The sequence below is a fragment of the Cebus imitator genome, unplaced genomic scaffold (genome assembly GCF_001604975.1).
Source record: "Cebus imitator isolate Cc_AM_T3 unplaced genomic scaffold, Cebus_imitator-1.0 Scaffold391, whole genome shotgun sequence".
NCBI lineage: Eukaryota > Metazoa > Chordata > Mammalia > Primates > Cebidae > Cebus > Cebus imitator.
Genome location: NW_016107706.1, coordinates 1,620,193 through 1,643,118, shown reverse-complemented (window position 1 = coordinate 1,643,118; position 22,926 = coordinate 1,620,193). Strand labels below are relative to the sequence as shown.

Sequence of the window (22,926 nt, the reverse complement as noted above, 5' to 3'; positions counted from 1 at the left end):
GGGGAAAAATGTGTGCAAATCATATATCTGATAAAGAATCCAGAATATATAGAGAACTTCTAAAAGTCAATAACGACAAAGAAAACAACTTCAAAGGACTTGAGTAGACATTTCTCCAAAGAAGAAATACAAATGACCAACAGCACATGAAAAGATATTCAACATAACTGATCATTAGAAAAATGCAGATCAAAACTACAATGAGGCAGGACGCAGTGGCTCACACTTGTAATCCCAGTACTTTGGAAGGCCAAGGCAGGTGGATCAACCAAGGTCAGGAGTTCGAGACCAGCCTGGCCAACATTGTGAAAACCCATCTCTATTAAACATACAAAAATTAGCCAGGCATGGTGGTGGGCACCTGTAGTTCTGGCTACTCGGGAGGAGCGGGGAGAATCATTTGAACCCAGGAGGTGGAGGTTAAGGTGAGCTGAGATCGCACCATTGCACTCCAGCCTGGCTGACAGACCAGGACTCCGTCTCAAAAAACAAAAAGCAAACAAACAAAAAAACTGCAATGAGATACCACCTCAGACACTTTAGGATAACTGCTATTTAAAAAAAAAAACCAGAAAATAAAAGGTGGTGAGGATGTGGACAAACTAGAACCCCTGGCTGTGGGAGACAGTATGGCAGTTCCTAAAAACGTTAAAAATGACATTGCCGTATGATGCAGCAATTCCACTTCTGGGCACCTACCCAAAGGAATGGAAGGCAAGGTCCCAGATATTTGTGCACCCATGTTCACAGCAGCATTATTTACAATAGCTAAAATGTGGAAGCCACCCAAGTGTCCCCCAGTGCGTGAGAGGATAAGCAAAATACATACAGTGGAATATTATTCAGCCTTAACAAGGATGGAAATTCTGAACATTTATGAAAAAAAGAAAATTCTGAAAATCCTGAAAAAAACTCCTAAAAAAGGAAGGAGCTATGCTGTAATGTATATACACCTTGAGGACATCATGCTAAGTGAAATAAGCCAGTCACAAAAGGACAAATATTGTGTGGTTCCACTTACAGAAGGCACTTATTCGAATTCGTAGGGATGGAAAGTAGAATGGCATTTCCCCAGGGCTGGGGGAAGGGAGGAGTGGGGCGTTAGTGTTTAACGGGTTCGGGGTAATTTGGGCTGATACGAACGTTCTGGACACGGGTGGTGGTGACGGTGGTACCGCAGTGTGCACGTACTTACGCCGCAGACTGTGCACTTAGACCGTGGTTACTATGCTCTGTGTTACGCTCTCAGCAGGTTCCCCAGACTTGCTCAGGACGAGGCCATCTCCTAGGCCCTCAGGCCTCTGCTACCACTCTCGTCAAGTCTCAGCACAAGGACAGAGCCGAGACCAGGTCATGTAAGCCATTTATTGGTTTGTTTTAAAAATATGTATTTTATTTATACATCAAGTTTGGTGAGAAGTGCTTGATTTGTTCAGACAACATCTGGCACTTGATGTCTGCCCCTCCCTCCTTTTTCCTACTCTCTTCTCCCCTCCTGCTGGTCATTGTGCAGTTCTGGAAATCAAAACAGTGACAGCCAGGCTAAAAGCTAAAGGGTTGGGTCTAGCTCCCCCCGCCCCCAGCCACACCGTCTGCAGCCAGCCCCAGGCACCTGTCTCAAGGATCCGGGGCTGTCCACACACACAAAACCACAGTCTCCTTCCGGCCAGCTGGGCTGGCAGCCCGGCCTGCCTCTCAATTGCATTCCTGCCTGTCCCTCGGGCGGTGAGCGCACAGGAGGGGCACACACCTCTCCAAGCCTTGAGAGCAAAGCACAGAGATCTACAAAAATAGGATTTCCACTTGGAGAAACGTCGCTGGGACAGTTAAACTATGTCCCACACTGGACTCAAAGGGAACACGGGAGAAGAGAAATAGACCTCTCGGGGGCATGGGTTGGGTCTGGGGTTGCCACCAAGTGAACTGGGGTGACAAGAAGAAACTTAATACTTTACTCGCCGGCAATGCCCCCTTCAGCACTGCCATGGGTGTCACAAATGCCCAGTTCTCCGACAGCTCGGCGAGGTAGGTTAGGAGCAGCCAGCCCAGAGCGGGCAGGTGAGACTGAGGTGGCCTGGGAGGCAATGCCCGCTGGAGGGGGCTCTGAAGGAGAGCTGGAATCGGGCAGCCAAGCCCCTGCCTGCTCAGGCTCCGCCAATTGACCCTGTGACCTCAGGGTGACAGTTCTCTACCTTAAAAGATTTGCATATGCTAAATAGGATTGTCAGCAGCTGAAGAGGTCCTGGGGGTAACTGGACTAGTAAAATATTTTTCCCTGAAAAAGCCTTCTGACGAGACCTATGGGACCACCTGGACCTCGCCCCAAAGAGGTCCTGTGTGTGGGTCCATCAGGATCCCGGGCTGAGCCACAGAGGCTGGACCTGACCACAGGGCCCTCTCTCCCAAAGGGGCCACGAGTCATTCCCCTCTAAGGCAGGAGAACTGGGCCTGACCACGCCTTTCCCTGCACAGGGCGCAGGGCCAAGTTCCTCTCCTCACTCCCATGTCTCTGCGTCTTGAGAGGAGCTGGGGACCACACAGAAAGCTCCTCCATGTATGGTCAGAGGCAGAAAGGTCCAGAGAGCCCCGGGAGATGGCAGAAATTTCCTGTCTTCATGCAGGCGGAGGGGCCACGTGGCTGAGGGATGCTGAGCCTCTTAGCCCCAAACCCACATGCCTCAGCCTTCTCTTCCCTTGGCCTGTTGGGCAAGGCCTGCCAGGTTCCAGGAGCAAGGACAGGCTGTATGCCAGGCCACGAGTGGGGCTGGCACCCTCGTGCCCTTTGGTTTCAAGGTTAATACTCTTATGGGAGGGGAGAAGAGGCAGTATCAGTGCCTGGGGCCAGCCCTGGGACCCAGGCCACTCTCCTCCGGAAGTCGTATTTTTGTAGGACTGACCCCATGTGACCTGTGTAAAAACACAGGGAAAATGGGACCATGGAGATAACAGAAGGCCAGACGGAACCACGCAGACAAGAACCCCATCCTTGGGGCCACCAGGGAAAGGCCTGTCTCCCTTAGGCTGGGAGCTTGGGTCCCGGGGCCTGTGTCTGGCCTCCATGTGTGAGGACTGTGTGTGCTAGTGTGAGTGGGAGTTCAGCCCTCCCAGCATCTCAGCTCAAGTGGGAGAGGGACCCCATTCTACCCCTGGGCAGTGAAGGCCCCTGAGAACCACGCTGGAGTCCACTTCGGCTTTGAGAACAGAGTTCTGGCTGCTCCATAGACACTCTTGTTCAGAGTTAAGAGACAGCGTGAATTGCTGCCCACGTCCATGGAAAAATCTTTAGTTCTTTGCTCAAGTAAAAAAATATCAAATATAATAAATTTATGAAAGCCCATTCACAACATATACAGTCTCAGTTTTCTATTTCGCCTCCGCAGCTGGGGTGAAGTTGCTTTTCAGAGCCCCAGGGCGCTGCCTGACCAGACCAGGCCACGGGTCTGCCTGAGGCCTCCAGGCACAGGCCAGCTGCTCCGGGTGTCCACGCGGTGCCACGGAACTCTGGCTGGCTGAGCCACGGGGCCGAGGCCCATTTCTCACCCCCAAAGCCAGGAAGGCCCCAGGCTGGTTTGCGACTGACTGCATTTAGGTTTTCCACGGTGCAACAGGCTGCTTTTCGGTATGGCCGAGGCTCACACGATGGACTCACGGTCCCTGTCCGGAGATGGGGGGAAGTCGGCGAGATCTTCGCTGTGGCTGTCGTCAGACCCCCGCACCTGGAGGTTATCGCTGGTGGCTCTAGTGACACTGTCATAGGAGGGTGGGAAGGAAGTGGAGGAGATGGAGGAGCTGGAGGGCGGGCCAGGGGGCCGGGAGAAGTTTTCATTCATCATGTAGGCAATGAGGCCCTCTCGCTCAGGGGCGTCCTCTTCGGAGAGGCCGCTGCCCGCCTGCTGACGGAAGAGGAAGGAGGCGTGCTTCATGGAGCGCTGCAGCAGGTGCCTGCGAAAGGCCCTCTGGATGACGGTGGCCGACACCTCCTCGTGCTTGCGCCGGAGTGTGGTGGTGATGGGCTCGTAGGAGATCTTGGATGGATTGGCTGCCATGAACTTCTCCTCCATCTGGATCTTCAGGGCGTCCATCTCCCCAGACTCCCCCAGGACCCTTTTGGTGAAGGCGAAGAGGATGTCCATGCAGTGGATGCGGTCCCCGCTCACCATGGGCAGGTCCATGTTGATGAGGCTTATCTGGTTGGGCTTGGCGATACGGAGCGGTTCAGACAGGGCATCGGCAAAGTCAGACAGGGCCGAGTACTCGATAAACTGAGTGGCCTCTGGGTCGAACTTCTCCCAGGTCTCATAGAACATGTCAAAGTCGTCCTCACTCAGGGGCTCAGTGCTCTCCTCCGTGGCCACGCTGAAGTTCTCCAGGATGATGGCAATGTACATGTTGACCACGATGAGGAAGGAGATGATGATGTAGGTGGTGAAGAAGAGGATGCCCACGGCTGGGCTCCCACAGTCCCCCCGAGAGCCATTGCTGTTGAGCAGATTGGGGTCGCAGTAGGGGGGCCCCGTGTTGAGGATGGGGCTGAGGAGGCCGTCCCAGCCGGCAGACGTGGTGATCTGGAAGAGGCACAGCATGCTGTTGGCGAAGGTCTGGAAGTTGAACATGTCGTCGATGCCGGCCTCCCACTTGACATGGGGGAAGTTGGCCATGCCGAAGATGGAGTAGATGAACATGACGAGGAAGAGCAGCAGCCCGATGTTGAAGAGGGCAGGCAGGGACATCATGAGGGCGAAGAGCAGCGTGCGGATCCCCTTGGCCCCTCGGATCAGTCTGAGGATGCGGCCGATTCGGGCCAGGCGGATGACTCGGAAGAGCGTCGGGGAGAAGAAGTATTTCTGGATGATGTCCGAGAGAACAGTGCCTGTGGAAAACGACAGAGACTGTGGTTCCTGGTGGTACTTCTTCCTCAAGCCAGCATCACTGTGCAGGGGTGGGGGGCCTCTGTACAGCAAGGAGCCCAGGAGAGGCGGCCCTTCCGGGAGGACTGGGTCCCCTGAGCATGCTAGGACCCTGTCTGCTCCTGCCTGAGTCTCCATGTCTGCATCTGTGACCCAGAAAAATGGGTCCATCGCAGGGTGCCTTCTCAGCACCCTCGTTCCTTAATCTTCAGGGTATACCTGCACAATAAAGCTGTCCTAGGCCCGTTTTCTACATCTTGGGTTCTGAGGCCAGAAAGGGGATCTGCTTAGCAGCCTGCTGGCCCAGCTTGGACCAGAACTCAGGCCTTTTAGCTCCTTGCTATTTAAAGTATGGTTTGAGGACCAGCAGCCTTGGGATCTCCTGGGTGGTTATTAGAAATGCAGAATCTCAGCTCCACCCCAGCCCTTTGCATCTTAATAAGCCCAGGTGATTTATGTGCACATCAGAGGGAATGAAACACTGGCCCAGAAATCAGTGCTCCCGACGCCACGCACGGCCAGTGTTTCCTCTCAGCCTCTCTGTGACGGTTCTTATCACCCTCCTAACCATGCCTCCTTTTAGGGCTTCACTACCCCTGGGTCTCCAGTGACTACCTGGGTTTGGAGTTTTAAGGGGGATGGATATAAATGATAGAATAAAGAGTGAAATAAGTTTGTCTTATATTGGCCCAGGTGCCCCTTCCAGACTCCTTATGTAACATCACTGACTGGCATGTGTCCAGTGTTGACAGTCAGTGGGGCCATGGGCCAAGTGCTTTACAGCCATCATTTCATTTCGTCCTTCCTGTTATCCCAGGAAGTGAGCAGATGCTATCATGCTCATATCCAGAAGAGGAAATGGAGGTGAGGTAACTTACCCAGTTGCCACCTCGTGAGAGAGAAGCTGGGATTTGACTCAGACATTCTGTCTTCAAGTTGATCTCTTAACCACTGCTCTCTGATATCGCCCAAACACTGGGTCAGGAGATGATCTCAATGAGCACGCTGCACCTTCCAAAGCCTCTGAGACTGTCCCTCAGTGGTTCCATTGCTGCTGCCATCCTGCATCCTCTAAAGCTCCTCCCCAGTCCATGAAGCACACTCTCACCCTCACCCTGCTTGAGACTCCCCTGGAGATTCCTGACCCTACTCCATGCTTCCACCTGGCCATCAGTGTAGCCACAGCAGCACCTGCCTTAGCCCCTGCATTACCCTTTACATTCACCAGAGCCAGAGGCTATATATGAAACAAAGATGAAAGTCACAGTCATCCCAAGGCAGAGCCCCATGGGGGTAGAGTTAAGAGTTTGGGCTCTGAGCACAAGTGACAAAAGAAAAAATATATAACTAAACTGGACTTCATTAACATTTAAAACTTTTGTGCTTTAATAGACACTACTAGGAAATGAAAAAACTCACAGACTAGGAGAAAACATTTACAAATCATATATCTGATAAAGGACCATGACCCAGCATATGTAAAGAACTCTTACAACTCAACAATAAAAAGAGAACCCAACTAAAAAATGAGCCAAGTATCTGAATAGTGATTTCTCCAAGGAAGATATACAAATGACTAACACACACATGGAGAGATGGCCAGCATTGTCAGTCATCAGCCATTTGCTTTTGCAAACCAAAACCTCAATGAGATATCACTTCATACCCACTAGGAGGACTGCCATAAAAAGAATGCAGGCAATAACAAGTGCTGGTGGTGGGGAAGTAACTGGAGTTCTCATACATTGATGGTGAGAATGTAAAAAGCTGCAGCCAATTGGAAAACCAGTTTGGCAGTCCCTCAAAATTTTAGATAAGTGGTTTTCAGGGGCTGGGGGAGAGGAGAAATGGGGAGTGACTATTACATGGGTAGAGTTTCCTTTGAGGAAAGGAAAATATTCTAAAATTAGATACTGATGATCATTGCAAAGCTCTGTCCATATACTAAAAAACACTGAATTGTATACTGTAAAGTGACTTTAAAATTAACTGTGAATTTTATGGTATGTGAGTTATGTCTCAGTAAAGCTGTTATATATAAAAAAAGATCTGGGCTCCGAGGTGAAACAGACACGGGTTAGGACTGGGTCTCTGCTGCTCCCTGTCTGTACGATCTCCCTCCTTTGATGCTGAATTGACTAGGTGAATTGCATGAGGCAGGTGATGTCTAAAGGAGCCTGGTGTACACTTTGGCAGTTAGCTCCAGAATTTTCCATCTTCAAGGGATAACTTCTACTCTGAGGGGCCCCCTACCCCCCATCCCTGGGGGCCCACCTCATTCTGATTGAGCTTCCTTCTCCTTCAACCTAGAGTGCAGGCAGAACTAGCCTCCACAGCACCTGCTTCCTTTCCCAGATTCATCCTTGAAGCTCTCTAAACAGTTAGAGAACTGTGTTCCCAGGTTCCTCTGGAGGGTGGGACCAGGAGGGAGTGCTGGGTCCTCTGCCAGGTTGGTCTCCTTGGCCTGAGTGGGCCCTCTCAGATAAATTCTCTCTGGAGGGGTGTGTGTGTGTGTTTGTGGGGGTGGGTGGGTTAGAAATGCACCAGAAAAGGAAGAAAGAACCTAGGGTTGGACTTGCCATTCATCAGAGACCCAGGGGCTGGAGGAGAGGCCTGGCTGGGAAGGGCTCTCTGTCCAGCTGACTTGGATACCCACCCACGATGGAGAGGATGACAACCACGAAGTCGAAGATATTCCAGCTGTTGGTGAAGTAATAGTGGCGCAGGGCAGCCATCTTGAAAATACACTCGCCTGTGAAGATGGCCACAAAGAGCAGGTTGATCTTGGTCAAGATGTTGACTTTCTCAGGACTTTGGTCATCTGTCTCCACCATCATGGTCACCATATTCAAGCAGATCAGAAACATGATGGTGACATCAAAGGCCTGCTTGGTCACAATGTCGAATATGAAGCCCTGGTACTTGTTCTGAAAGGAGAGGCAAATGGAAAGTGCTCAGCAGGGCCCTCGGGCAGGCTGGCAAACTGCCCATTGCTGCCTCTCATCCCACACCACCCACCTTCCCACTCTACCCTCTGGTGAGCCCAAAGCCCCTGCCTCACTGCCACAGAGAGTGTAGAGGAAAAAGTCCTGGGGGCTAACGCTGCTGGCTCTCCTGCTGAAATGCTTCTTGAGCTTCAAGACCCCACCCCAGGGCTCCATCCTTCATGAGGCCTTCCATGACGGATCTTCACGGAGAGGTTTCTCCTTCCCTGAGCATCCTTAGCACACTGTTCATTGTGTTGTCATTTAGTTCCCACAGTCTGAAGGCTCGAGGGGAAATTTAAACTTCAACACTAATACTTATGTCAATACTTAGATCAATATATTTTCTCTACTCCTATGAAATTGATTTTATTTTATTTATTCTTCTAACCATATTTATATGTGTCTTTAATTGTAAATCAGCCTAGATTATTTGGGGGAAGAAATTATAAATATATTTATATGTATATATGTGTATATATATGTGTAATATATATTTCTGTTCTTCCATTTGTTAAAGATTATAAATAAGTGAAACACACACACACACACACACACATAAACACACACACACACCTTTTTTGGATAGTGGCTTGATTGGGCTAAGGGAGTCAGACTTGGAGAGGACACAGCTCTCCAGAGTTCCTGGCCCTCCCAACCAGGTGACTCAGGAATCCGGCTCCCTGACTGTTCTGGGGGTCCAAGGATGAGGCTGTGAGTGGGGGTGGGACAGGGATTTGAAGACTCCCCTGCTTTTCCTGAGGAAAGCCTGGATCCTTGAGAGGAAGGAGGGGACTTGCTCAGAGACAGAAGGGTTCCTGTGGGTGGGGAGTATCCCCAGGATGCTACATCCTTCTCATAACTTCTTCCCTATTTGTTTGAGGCTGGGACCTCTCTTCATGATCAGATATCTGATAGTGCCCCTCAGGCTGGGCTGAAAGAAGTGGCCCTGAGGGGTGGCTACGTGGCATGAAGGCTTCCCAGGGACCCCCAGAATATCCACCCCACTCCCACAGAACCAGAAGCCTAGCTCACCAGGGGCCGTGGGATGGGCTTCTGGGGCTTCTTGGAGCCCAGCTTCTTCATGGCATTGTAGTACTTCTTCTGCTCCTCTGTCATGAAGATGTCCTGGCCCCCTAAGTGCAGAGAGAAGGCGCCAACTTCATTCTGGGGTTCTCAGAGGTCCCAGCATGAGGGCACCGGGATCTTGCCTCCTTGATTAGGATACCAGGGTCAGCCGACTGCTCTTTCCACAAGCCCTTTCCCCCTGCCAGCTCAGCCAGCCTGTGGGTTCTCTCTGTTCACTTGGTTTGCTTACAACTCAGTCAAAGTCCCTCTGATGAAGCTCTGGAAAGACCAAGGGCCTGCACATAGACCTTACCCAGGACTTCTGATTATGGCCTAGGTGAACAGTTGCAGCCCTCACCCCAGCTTCTCCCAGAAGCCTCATCTCTCAGGTGGATTAGGGCAGGCACGGGGCCTCCCACCAAAGCCCCTTCTTGTGTTCTTACAGGCATAGGCATGCTACATCCCTGCCCACACCCTTCTCCCCACCTCATTCCCACAGGAGCAAGAAGAGGACCATCCCCAACAGGGATGGTGAGAGGGGCCTGGAGCCCGAATGGCTCCTCAATCCCCTGGCACCTGCCCTTCCCTGCCCAGCCCAGTGGAGAGCTGGTGCTCTACGTATCTTTTTCTTCTGTTGGTTGAAGTTGTCAATGATGACACCGATAAAGAGGTTCAGGGTGAAGAAAGACCCGAAGATGATGAAAACGACAAAGTAGATATACATGTAGAGGTTGTACTCCCACTGGGGCTGCTCTTCGTACTGCGAAGGAGAAATCACACAGGGAGATCAGACAGGCTGGGGGCTTGGGTATTGCATGGGGAAGGGCGGGGGGCAGGGCAGAGGGATGGCTAGGGGTGTCCATTCTGTGGGAGAGAAGGTGTATCTAGAGGTAGGTCACCAGCCTAGTTATGTGAGTCTGTGAGCCAGAGGTGGGTGGGGATAGAGGCTGGAGGAGTGGATGGTGGCAGGGGAGGACAGCAGACATGCTGGGCTCAGGGCTGGCTTAGTGTCAGTGTCTATTCCAGTCCCGGGCCAATGGGAGGCTGCAGTACATGAGGACCTCTCTCAGTCTTGACTGAGCTGTCAGTGTGACTGGGTGGGGTGCAGGACATAGAAGAAACCTGATTTGCATCTCTGTTGCTTCCACCCCATCCTCCTGGGGTAAAAGTCCGCAAACTACAATGAGTTTAATTTGAAAGACATTTGAGAATTTGGGGACTTCTTAGGAGACCAAGCAACCAGGCCTGGGCATTCCAGAGAGGCTGACCTCCAGTGACATGAGACCTTGCCCTGGTGGGCTAGGCTTTCAGATACAGACACTGATTCCCTGGTGGCCAAGCAATGAGGAGCCTCCAGTGCCTGACTTGGCAGGAGAGGCCACTGTGGCAACCTACCCCCCTGGAGTCCACAGCTGCATACATAATGTCCATCCAGCCTTTAAATGTTGCCTGGGAGGAAAAGATAAGATTAAGACAATCATTTAATTCTGCATCTCGCTTGAGCTATTTAGGGCTCTGGTCTAGAGAGATGAAGCAAGCTCCTTATGAAAAGCAAACCACCCACCCCACCCCTTCAGTAGCATCCTGGGTGGTCAGAGAAAAACCTTGTTTAGGGCTGGGGGTGGAGGGGAAGCAGCTGAGAGGACACCCCAAGAAGGCCATGCAGCAAGGAATAAAGCTTCTTGATTAAGCCAAGAGTCTGAGGGTGCTTGCAGGAGGACTGCCCTTCAGATCCATACTCATTTCCATTTCTAAAACGTCACAGAATCCTGCCAGTGATTCTGTCAGGGAGACAGAGGTCGAGCTTAAACTCTGTGTTCTAGACTCTAGGGCTGACCTAGTCCCCCTTGTCCTACGTCTCAGAGAACCATGTGGCTTCTGCTCCACGGACTTCCAAGGTGAGTTCCCGAAGAATCTCAACCTTCCCTTGTACTTCAGGGGGCTCTTTTGCCAATGGTGTGTTGTAAATGGTTAACAGCTGACTTCCCAGAAGGAAAGAAAAAAACCCTGATTGTTGGTTTGCCGATTTCTCTTGTGTAAATATTCCCATGGCATGGTCGATTTCAGGTTACCAATGTGAAGTTACTCAACGGAGTTGAGAAGAGATGTATAGGAGCTTAGCATTACGGCACTTCCGCTGTACAGACACAATAGATGTGGGATACCTCAAGAGCATAGAGGATAATACTAAAAGGTAATGATGAATTTTGAGTATTTATTACCTTGTTTTAATATCATTTAATTTTATAAGTTTATAGAATTTGATTTTTTATCATGGCTGTTTAATAAACAGCTTGCAAAATTTCTGAAAATGTAACAGCGAGCTCTTGTGAGCCGGCACCAGCCGGCTCCAGTGCACCACACCAAGGGAGTAAAGAGGGAGGCTGAGCCACAGAGGGCCCTGGTGCTGGCTGCATTGTCTGCCCTAGTCTGGGCTGCTATGCAGAAAGAGCCCAGGAGACATGCTCGGTGGTGAGGCTGGCTCTCCAGTGAAGTCTCACTTGTGTTTCTGGCCAAATCCAGTCCTGCCCTGAGCCTCCTTTCTCAGCACCAGCCCAGCTAGACAAACTTCCTGTGCCTTATGAATTCTCATGAGGCAGGCAGGGCAGATGGGGAAGCTGAGGCCACCCACAGTAGGCAAGCTACTTCAGCTCCGTGTACCAAGAGGCCCTTGCCTATAAAGACAGGTCTGGAAATAATTTGGAAACTGCTGGGGACCACCCAAGGGTATGAGATACTTATGACTGAATTCTTCCCAAACACCGAGGGGCTTTGCCTGAAAAGGTGAGCAGTTCTTAGTCTACAAAGGAGGCCTTTTCTTCCAAAGTTCCGACATTCCGAGGGACAGCTGCAGGAAGAGACAGCTCTTTGTGTTTGGTGCTAATCTACCATTGTCCACTAGGCAGTGCAGGTCTCTGTGGGACTACCACTGGGGCTTAAGGGATAGTGGAGGTGTGAGTGAATGCATAAAAAGTTTTCAGGTGAGAGTCTGCTGAGTTTTCCTCTGCTTTGGGGACCAGAGGCAGGTGTCTGGGCTTAAGATTGGGATAGCAAGACAAGCAAGCAGCTTTATGCATTGTGGTTCTGTTTGCATATCTGTTGTCCATGCTAATGGTAAATTAATTTTATGGAATGTATTATAATCACTGAAGCCACCATACTCACAAAATCAGTGGAAACTCTAGAAGGATTGTGTGTGCTTAAACATTGCACATCAAAGATGGAAATATGTCCTTTTAAACAACACAAGAGCTATCACTATCTTTTATAACAGAGTGGCCACAGTCACAACCTTGCTAATAGTTCAGTTCCTGGGTAGTCTAGTCTTTCATTTTTCAGCCTGTGCCATCACACTGCCTCACTTAGAGCCTGAAGAGGCCAACTTGACTGCTGGCTGGGGAGTCGGTTCTACGGCAGCACTGACCTGTCCCCATACTCTGCAATTTGGAGAATGTGGTATTGGTTCTAGAACTGAAAGTCTGGGGATCTCCCAAGGAGCCAAATCCCTGGAGAGCCCTGAGCCTCCTTTGGGCACCGTGATCCTCCTATGAGGATCCAGCATGGCCCCAAGCTCCCCCTCCTGCCCACTTCGTGGGTGATGGCCATGCTGCTTGACAGCCAGTGGGAGGAAGGAAGTGCCTTCTCTCCAGGACTTACCACCTGCAGAAGGGCCAGGTACCCAGCCCCCACGTTGTCAAAGTTGACTTTCACCTTGGTCCAGTACAATTCGCCGGTCATGTTCAAGGACTCACACTGGCTCTTGTTGTTCACGATGGTGTAGTTCAAAGGCAAGTCTCCCTCCGTCTGGTTGATGCACCTCCCAAACTTCCCCGCGAAGAGGTTCACACCCATGATGCTGAAGATGAGCCAGAAGATGAGGCAGACGAGGAGGACGTTCATGATGGATGGGATGGCGCCCACCAGCGCATTGACTACCACCTCAAGTGGACAGAGAGGTGGCTCAGTGCCTGGGGGGCTCAGAGCTCATGCCCTTTTCAAGACCCCCCTCCCCCACCGGCTGAACTCCCTGGCTGCAGGGGCTGTGCAGGTGGGTGTGCAGGTCCCATCATGGGAGAGGCCAGCTCCATGGCCTGCAGCCCTGGTGGGGAGTGAGGGGAGCACACCGTAGGGTCTGGTGTGGCCTCAGAACGTCTGCTTTCCTTCTTGCCCTGAATCTGTGATCTCCAAAACTTGTTTTTCACCAAGGTGTGTGCTGGTTGAGGATGCCAGCAACTTGACGGGAAAGGATCCCTCAAAACATGTCCCCAAGGAAGATTTTCGGGCTTCCTAAAAATCTCACGCGTCCTTACATTCTCAGAACTAAATTCTGGTTTATTTTAGATTGTTGCCATTGGATGGATGGGTGTTCTCCCCTGAAGTAGCCCAGGAGACCTCAGTGCAGTGTCTGGAGGGTGCTGTGGCAGTTCTCCAGTGCTCCCGTAAGAGCAGAGCCAGAGAGCAGGTGGCATGGGCACTCCCGTGACACCTGCTGCCCAGTGAGGGGCTCTCAGATCCCATGGAGTCACGGCCTCACGCTCTGCATCTAAACTCACAGCACCCTGGAGAGGATTCCCTAGTAGAGGCATTTGGGACCCTCCACCCCACTCAAGGACAAGTTCCCAGCTGTCCACACACCAGGAACATGTGTGCCACACTGACTGGAGGTGAAGCTGCTGTGGACTGTGTGGTGTGGCCCAGATGCCAGGTTGGGGCCGCCGCTGTTCCCCAGCAGGCACGCTGAACCCCGGAACAGGGTGGGAAACTCAGCTCGTAGGGCACCAAACATCAGGGTGCAGAGTGAGGTGTGGAAGCCTTGGGAGTTTGGCCTTGGCTGGCTTTGTGGCCAGTGGCCACCGCAGAGGCATGCCTGGCACCTAGTGTCTCCTCGTGTCCCTCTGGAATCAAATGTCCTTGCTCCCAAAGAGACACTTAACTCTGAATAATAACTTGTGGACGGTTTCCCACCAGGAACGAGCTATCTGTTTCTCCATGGATTGGGGGTGTGGGCAAGGTTCAAACCCATCAACCAGCTGGTAAGCTGAGCGGTGTGATGGTGCCTGCTGGGTCAGTGAGAGACAAATATGTCTTCTGAAGTCACACAGAGCTGTGTATGTTTTGCTAAAAAAAAAAAATACCCCACACAAATACACGCAAACACACACGTGTATTCATTTTCTTGCTACATGTCATAACTGATGTTTTTCTTGGTGGGTTTTCAAGTCTGCCTTATTTGCTCACATTCTTTGGTAGAATGTGGTGACTTGGAAAATGCAAAGGGATCTGCACGAGGAAAACAGTGTGAAGGAGATCACTCATCACACGGTTACCTCCTCTCCAGCCTGATCCTGGGAATGCAGCTTGCTCTGTGCCTCTTCCCTCACCCTCCCGACCACAGCCCCACTGCCCATCACAGACGGCTGGCAGCCTGTGTCTGTCAGGAGGCAGGGCATGCAGAGGGGCACACAGAGTGGGCACACAGGGGTGCAGCCCAGCAGGACAGGAGAGGCACAGGGGTCCTGGTGACAGTGGCCCGGGGTGCAGCTGAGACCCCCGTGCCCAGTGAGTCCTGCTTCCTCTCCTTTGTCTGGTGCTCTCCCAGCCCTCACGGGAGCCCACAGGGCAGGAGGGTGGTGAGCCCTGGGGGTGGGTGAGCCCTGGGGGTGGGTGAGCCCTGGGGGTGGGTGAGCCCTGGGGGTGGGCTTTCACAGCCATCTTCCCTCAGGGTGCCTCCATGCCTAGCTGTGCCTCTCCTGGAGGTTCGGGGCCATGCTCCTACCAAGTCAGCTATAGCCACAGGACAGCAGAAACACAGGGAGGGGCCCTGGGTGCGTCCCTCCGTGGGACTGCCTCCCACTCCCTGGTGGGAAGGCAGTCACCTCCCTTACCCTCATGCCTTCAAATCGTGACAGGGCTCTCAGGGGGCGGAGTGCCCGCAGCGTCCGCAGTGACTTGATGGGGCCCATCTCAGCAAAGCCCAGGGTGTTGGCCACCAGGCTGATCAGAGAGACCTGTGGGAGGCAAAGTGGAAGTGGGGAGGATGGGGACAGCTCCCCACCATTGGGGACAGACGGTAGGGCTTCTGATGCCCCTAAGACAGTGCTGGGTCCACTCTTTATTAGTCCTGGGTTGGACTGTCATCACAGGCCAGCTACACATTGGGCTAGGCTTCCCGGAGCCCAAGCTGGGGCGAGCCCAAGAGTGTCCTGGCTTCTGGGCCTTTACTGAGAGGCTGAGGTGTGTACTTCACACACATGCTCTGTAATAGCCCCACTAACCCTGCGATGCTGGGATACAACTCCCCTATTCTACAGATGGGAAAACAATTCCAGAGGTGCCCTGCTGCTGTGGCAGAGCGGGGACACAAAGACTGGGCTTTTGGTCTCCACATTCTTTCCTTCAGTTCAAATTCTTGGACCTGTCTCTTTCTTCCCCAAAGAAGCCCTTTTTTGGGAAGGAGAGGCAGTCCTGGGGTGAGTGGGAACAGACAGATAATCGTGGGGCATTTCCCCAAAACCAGACTGTGTGACATTTCAGCATCTTCAAAGGAGAAAAGCAAATGTGGGGACTTGGTGGCACCAGGAGCCTCAGGCCTCTGTTTCCACTGCCCTGCCCTCCCAGGGCACTTCCACTCTGTGGATTTTATCCTTCTAAAGCTCCCTGGGCATCTGCTCCCTTCTTACTTCACCGCTGGCCTGTGATCACAGGCTGAAGATGGCCCCCTGCCTGACCTCCCCTGCAGTCACCATTAACACTGCCCTGGCGCCCAGGCCAGCCTGGGGTTAGGAGACGCTGGGGGCAGGGACCTGACTCCCACAGCCTCCTCCCAGGCTTGGCAGCACCAGGTGGGAGGGAGCTGGGCAGAGGCCTGGGGGAGAAAGAGGCTCCTAACTGACTTCTGTGTTGCCCCCACTCACCACTCAAGGATGCTGGGCTGTGGGCCCCCAATCCTGGAGAGGCGGGGGCATCTCTCAGGGACCTCTCCTCGAGGGCGGGGCCTCCAGAGCGCCAGCCAGGCCCATGGTGTGCCCGCCAGTTCCTAACAGGCCACCTTACAGTCTTTGTTCTTTCTAAAGCTTGCCCCATCCCGTCTCAGGTGATGGCAACTCCCTCTCTCCAGCTGTGCAGGCCACGGTGCTTGCTGTCATCCCTGCCTCCTCTGTCTCTGACACCCTGTGTCTAACCCGTCAGGATTTCCTGTTGGCTCTGCCTTCAGAATACATCTGAAGTCCAAACATTTCTCACCACTTCTACGGCCACCGTCCTGGCCCAGCCGCCACCGCCACCATGTCTCCCTGGATCACTGCCTGAGCCTCCCAGCTCTTCTCCTTGTTTCTACTCACGGGCTCTCTACCCCCGCCCCCGTGACTAAGTGACCCCTTAAGAAAACCAGTCAGCTCACGGCAGTCTTCCGTCCAGAGCCCTCCGATTCCGCCCTGCTACCCCACATCATTCCAAATCAAAGCCCATTTTTTTTCGGAGGCTGCAGTCTGGCCTCATCTCCTGCGCTTCCTTCTGCTCCGTCGCCGTAGCCTCCCCGCCTTCCCTCCAGGACGCCAGGCGCGCTCCGGCCACACGGGCCTTGCGCTGCTTTTCCAGCCTCCGCTAGGAGCGTCTGCCAGACATCAGCCTGGCTAACCCCAACTTCAAACGCACTCAAACGTCACCAAAGAGAAAGAGGGCCGACTGTGATCCTCCTATTTAAAGTGTAACCTGGCCGGGCGCGGTGGCTCACGCCTGTAATCCCAGCACTTTGGGAGGTCGAGGCGGATGGATCACGAGGTCAAGAGATCAAGACCGTCCTGGTCATCATGGTGAAACCCCGTCTCTACTAAAAATACAAAAATTCAGCTGGGCGTGGTGGCGCGTGCCTGTAATCCCAGCTACTCAGGAGGCTGAGGCAGGAGAATTGCCTGAACCCAGGAGGCGGAGGTTGCGGTGAGCCGAGATAGCGCCATTGCACTCCAGCCTGGGTAACAAGAGCGAAACTCCGTCTCAAAAAAAAAAAAAAAAAAAAAAAAAAAAAAAAAAAAAAAAAAAAAAAGTGTAACCTGCGCCTTCCCCCGCCCCCCGCTTCCCTTCCCGGGTTCTCTTTGCTCCATGGCAGATTCCGCTTCCTCACATAGTGTGTCAGCAGCTGACTGGTCATGCTGATCGCAGCCACTTCCCCGATGTGGGGAAGAGCTTCTATTTTGTTCCTGAGATCCCCAGCACCGCAACAGTGCTTGCAGACAGTAGAGACCCAGTAGCAATTACTGAGAAATAATGCAGAATTCATCTTCCTTCCCTAGACTCTGAGGCCTGAGACACACTTTCCTGTGAAGCCTGCAGATAGGGTGGGGTGCAGCGGCGTGGCCAGTCCTGCTCAGCCTGGGCACGGCTGCTCCCTGCTGTGAGCCTCGGCTGCTTTCCCCACAGGCTCCCTCTCCTCTCCTGGGCCTGGACAGGGAAGCACTGGTAGTTCCCTTTCTCTTGCCTTGGCTCTGAGCCCCCCAAGGTGGCTGGTGGCTGTGGGGGCTTCCCAGAAGTCTGTGCAGAGACCCCCTGGCCTGCCTTGCGGGAAACCCTCAGCAGGCCCAGCTGCCTAAGATGCTGGGGCAAGAGCGGGTCCGGGACCCTCCAGGCTGAGCTGCCAGGACTCCAGGCCCTCCCATGGTCCCTTCGCAGGGAGGCCTCAGGGGCCTCTCCTTCACCTCAGGGAGGTTCTGAGGGCTGGGCCGGGCAGTCCAGTGTGTCCAGAGCCCCCCTTCCATCACAGCACCCCTCACCCCAGCATTAGCAACCTCTCAGCTACCTGGGGCGATAGGAAGAGGCTGGACTGCAGGTCCAAGGACCTGGGTCTGCATCTCTGTGCCTCCTTTCTACCCAAGGCACCTCTGCCACCACGGCCACCCACAGTCTGACCTCCCACCCAGCCTTGGTAGCCTGAACCTGGACTCTGGCCAGGCTTGCTGGGGCCTGAGCCTCTGAGCAGGGGTCAGTGCAGGGCAGCCCTGGGTCTGCACTCACCAAGGGCAAAGGGAGTGAAGGCCAAGGGTCAGGTGGGGCAGCTGAGGCAGCTGCTCTCCCTCTTGACTGAGGTCAGGGCCCCTGTCAGACACTGTATTCATGCTGTCTGGCACCCAGCAGTCGTGGGGCCTGGGTAGCTGTGGGGCAGGGGCTTCACGTTCCATCTGCCAAGTGGGTGTTCAGAAGCCACAATGACCCCCTGCCCCAGACCCTCCTTGGACACAACCCGGGCAGGCAGCCCTCAGAGCCACCTGATCATCTAGGGCAGTGACCCAGAGCCCCTGTCCGGTGTCCATAGCTTCCTCTTCCTCCCGGGTGACTCCACCCCTCTCATCCTCCCCAGCTGGTACCTTCTCCCTGAGACAGAGGCTTTCCCGCGCCTGCCCAGCATCCCTTCAGCAGCCTTCTCCCCCTGGCCCGTGGCTCACTCTGCCCCCCTCGTGTGTGCGTGGAGGCTCTGAGCTGACCGTGTGTCGAGTGGGCCTGATGGGCACTCAGTCTGCTGTAGAGCACAAGCTTGTCTGCTCACTTCCCGGTCTGGACCCTGAGCCCCCAGCTCCTGCCCTGGCTCACGCCCTTGACTGCTCTCGAACTATCCCCCAGAAGCAGGGGCCTCCATCTCTCACTGCTGTGGCTCTGAATAGGGGGCTCTAGTAGCAGGACCCTGTCTCCTATTTCTTCTCTTCCTCTGAGACCGGGGCCCTGAGGACAAGGCCTGGGTCTCTCAGACTCATGTCCTCCTTCCCCTCTGCCTCCCCTTCAGCCTGCTGGCTCCCACTGGGACCTCTGCCTCAGCTCCTCCTTCTGCACCGGCACCAGCAGTGGGTCTCCCCGTCCTCTGTTCCCTTTGCGTGCCCACACTCACGTCCACGATGAGGAAGTCGAGCCAGCACCAGGCGTTGGTGAAGTACTTCTTGAAGCCGTAGGCCACCCACTTGAGCAGCATCTCCAGCACGAAGACGTAGGTGAACATCTTGTCGGCATACTCAAGCAGAACCTTGATGGTCTTCCGCTCCTCTAGGTAGATGTCCTCGAAGGCCTGCAGACAAGGCCGAACAAGGCGGACATGGAGCCTGTACCACTGCTGATCCCACCCTGCACGCGGTATCTCCTGCTGCCCAGGAGAGCGGGGACGGGGTGAGAAGTGCAGTGGACGGGGTTCCTCCCAGTCAGTGTTGGACTAGACGAGTGTGCCTTCCAGGCGGGCCTGTGCCACTGCCGGCCATGAGATGGCCTTACATGGTAGCTGGACAGCAAGGCAGAATGAAGGGGGCAACCCTCTCTCCCTTCGCAACGAAGATCAAGTCTGAGTTTTGGGCTAGGCCTTTCTAAAACTTGCCATTTTATCTCTTCTTCTTTTTTTCCTTTTCTTTTTTTTTTTTTTTTTTTTTTTTCTTTTTTTTTTCTTTTTTTTTTTTTTTTTTTTTTTTGGGACTGAGTCTCCTCTCGCACTGCCGCCTGGGCTAGTGTGCAGTGGTGCGATCTCGGCTCACTGCAACCTCCACCTCCCAAATTCAAGAGATTCTCCTGCCTCAGTCTCCTAGCAGCTGAGATTACAGGCGCCCACCACCATGCCCAGAGAGGTTTTTGTATTTTCAGTACAGATGGGGTTTCACCATGTTGGTCAGGCTAGTCTAGAACTCCTGACCTTGTGATTCACCCGCCTCAGCCTCCCAAAGTGCTGAGATTACAGGCCTGAGCCACCACACCCGGCCAAAACTTGCCATTTTAACAAGGAGAGAGGATATGCAGACTCAGCTCGCAGCTTTCTGTTGGAAACAACATAAAATATTTTTGTTTTCACTCCATTTTGCTTTAGCTTTATTTACTTTATACATTTACTTACTTTTCTTGGGAAAAATATTGGTTTCCAATTAATAATGATGAAGTTTCACTTTACAAAACATGTATTTAAATAAGCAAAAACCAGTGAGAGCAGATGTAAAGCTGAATTTTAAAGAAATGATAGTAAAAGTGGTTTGCAGATGGGATGTTTAGGAACCACAGGCATAGCGTCAAATCTCCTGCAGTTCTCACGCTCTAAAACTGAGAGTTTCCAACGTGCTAGGAGTTGTAAGTCTTTCTCCACCTCCTCATTTCTGCCTCAACCCAAATTCCTGAGCTAACAGAAACTCCAGTGGCTCCCAGAGGGTTTCTACCTCCAGCCCACTGACTTGTTCCTGTTTCTCTGTCCAGAGTGTGCTCTGAGGCACCCGTCTAGGCAACTGAACACGTCACTAGGGTCCTGGGGGAGCTGCCTCCACCTGCCACTACTGGGCCTCTCTGTCTGACTTCAGGGCCTCTTTGAGCGACTGTGACCCAGGAGACCAGAGACGTTGGCACTGCTGAGGCATACAGATGGCTCACTGGGCCAGTGTAGACGGAATGACAGGATCATTCAGGTCCCAAAATGGACTTTGGAAGTTGTTCAAGATTAAAAATAAAAAAGTAGTTGTATTGTATATTTTTTGAGTATAAAAATGTGTACATCTTATAAAAATTAAATAGTATAGAAAGTATGAAAAAGAAAGTGAAAGGCATCTCTAATTTCATGATGCCAAAGTAACCACTGCTAACATTTACATGAGCATTCTTTTTGACAGTGTGTATGTGTGTGCACACACACACAATCACAATTTTATTTGCTAAATATTTGCTTTGAAATTACTTTCTCCATTAAACAATATGTTGTGAACATTTATTCACTCAGTGACATGAATATATGCAATAATATCTAACACTCTTTTAAAAGGCTGCATGATTTCATTATTTGCACACACTACTATTTATTTAGCCAATAACCTTATTAATCATGCACATTTCAGTTATTTACAGTTTATCCCTAGTAGAAATAAAGTTGCAGCGGACAGAGGATTGTTGAGGATAAACTTGGTTTCCAGGCCCGAGGTGTGCTTTTGGTGCAGTCTGGGAATGGGCCCTTCGAAGGCAGCACCAACTGACACTCCATCTCTGGGGCAGGAAGGGGGCTCTTCTCCAGCACCCCCACCCAACATTGCTGTCATTTCTCCTTTTTCACTTTTCCCGGCCTAATGAAAGAAACTTGTATTTCATTACATGCTCATTTATTTTATTAGGAGCAATGCCGATATGTCTTCTTTGGATATCTGCAGTGTTCCTTTTGTGAATTATCTGTTCATATCCTTTGCTGGTTTTTGTATTTGAGTGTCTGGTTTATTTGGGGATATTAACTCTTTGGTAACACCATCTTGGTTTCTTGTGTGTCTTTAAATCTCAGTTACTTTTGTTTACCTTTAAATCTCATACTGAAGTTCTATATACTTCATTTTCCATTATTATTATATCATTTATTATAATTTTCATTTAGTAAAATTTTTGGTGTTGTGCTAAGAGAGCCCTATTTATTCCAAGTCTAGAAAAAAATGAGATTCTTAAAACATTTTTTGTGGTTTCATTCTTTTACATTACAATTTTAAAAATTAAATGTAGTTTGGTAAGGGGTAAATATCCATTTTAATACCTTTTTTCAGAATCTGGCTCATCAACTGCCCCAAGACTTTATTAAATAATCCACTTAAAATCCATTGATTAAAAGTCAAGTTTATCATATAGTACATTTCTTTATTTACTTAAATCTATTTCAGATCTCTTTATGTGGTTCTACTGTTCTGTGTCTATTCCTGAATTAGTATCACATGAATTTCTCTGGACATTTTAAATAATTTTCAAGATAAGCTTTACCAATGTTTTGTCATATTTTCTTAGAACTGTTGAAAACTTGTTATTGCACTGAATCTATTAATTACTTTAGGAACTAATATGAAGTCTTCCTATCCAAGATGAGGGTATGTTTATCTATTTGTTCTGTTTTATACTGCTCGGCAAAGTTTTACAGTTTTCTTCATGCATGTCTTATACATTTATTATTATATTTATTCCTAGTTATTTGATGCTTGCAGTACATGGCATGTAAGAAATATTTGAGAGCTGTGACTTGTGACCAAATAGCTTCTCTTAGGATAAAACATCAACGGCAACAATTCTTTGCATGTTCATTTCATAACTGGCTATATAATGTTTTAAAAATAGGTTTAAATTATTTTCTAGGCAATCATATTATCTATAAATAATGATATAGTTCTATCGTTTTTAACTCTTGCTCTTAAACTTGACTGGATTAACTTCAGTTATTTTATTTTCCAACTTTTATATAATATATTTAATTTTTAAAATTAATTACACTGGCTAGTAATTCAAGACTATTATTAAATAATGAGCAATAGCTAAAAAAGGCAGTTAAATCATCCTTTTCTTATTCTTGACTTTAATGAAAACGTTTCAAGTGGTTTCACTACTAATGATGACATAAGTTAATTTGAGAGCCAGCTTTTACTACATTAAGAAAATATATTTTCTTTTTTTTTTTTGTCCTTTGGATTCAATAGAAGAAAATACATTTTATTTCTTTTTAAAAAAATTGTTTTGAGACAGAGTCTAACTCTGTCATCCAGGCTGGATTGGAGTGGCTCAATCTCAGCTCACTGCAACCTCCTCCTCCCAGGTTCAAGCGATTCTCCTGCCTCAGCCTCCTGAGTAGCTGGGATTACAGGCGCCCACCACCACGCCCAGCTATTTTTTAGTAGAGACAGGGTTTCACTGTGTTGGCCAGGCTGGTCTTGAACTCCTGACCCCCTGATCTGCCCACCTTGGTCTCCCAAAGTGCTGGGATTACAAATCTGAGCCACCACGCCCAACTTTTTTTTTCTATTCTTACCAGAGTTTTTAAAATCAGGCACTCATTAAGATAATTATATGATTTTTCATCTTTGTCCTATTAATATAGTTTTCCTAATATGGTACTATTCTCACATTTTAGGCTATGACATATTTGCCATATGATGTACTCAATCTTTTAAATATATTTCTGGATCCTATCTGTATATGTTTTGTTTGAGATTTTTGCATCACTCTTCATAAGTATG

At 50.8% G+C, this 22,926-nt stretch overlaps 1 protein-coding gene across 9 annotated transcripts in view; it reads right to left on the bottom strand.

The window, feature by feature from the left end:
- Positions 1-1,346: 1,346 nt before the first annotated feature.
- Positions 1,347-22,926, bottom strand: part of SCN5A (sodium voltage-gated channel alpha subunit 5) — a 101,337-nt gene continuing 79,757 nt past the window's right edge. For 5 of the 9 annotated variants that reach the window (XM_017508378.2, XM_017508381.2, XM_017508376.2 and 2 more), the window contains exons 21-28: positions 18,831-19,004; positions 14,845-14,967; positions 12,617-12,898; positions 10,355-10,408; positions 9,582-9,719; positions 8,927-9,031; positions 7,564-7,834; positions 1,347-4,870 (exon numbers count right to left, since the gene is read on the bottom strand). In XM_017508378.2, coding sequence (XP_017363867.1) covers positions 3,633-4,870; positions 7,564-7,834; positions 8,927-9,031; positions 9,582-9,719; positions 10,355-10,408; positions 12,617-12,898; positions 14,845-14,967; positions 18,831-19,004 — 2,385 coding nt within the window. In that variant the 3' untranslated portion in view covers positions 1,347-3,632. The remainder of the gene's footprint in view (positions 4,871-7,563; positions 7,835-8,926; positions 9,032-9,581; positions 9,720-10,354; positions 10,409-12,616; positions 12,899-14,844; positions 14,968-18,830; positions 19,005-22,926) is intronic. The other 4 variants (XM_017508383.2, XM_017508385.2, XM_017508382.2 and 1 more) reach the window with 1 other exon arrangement.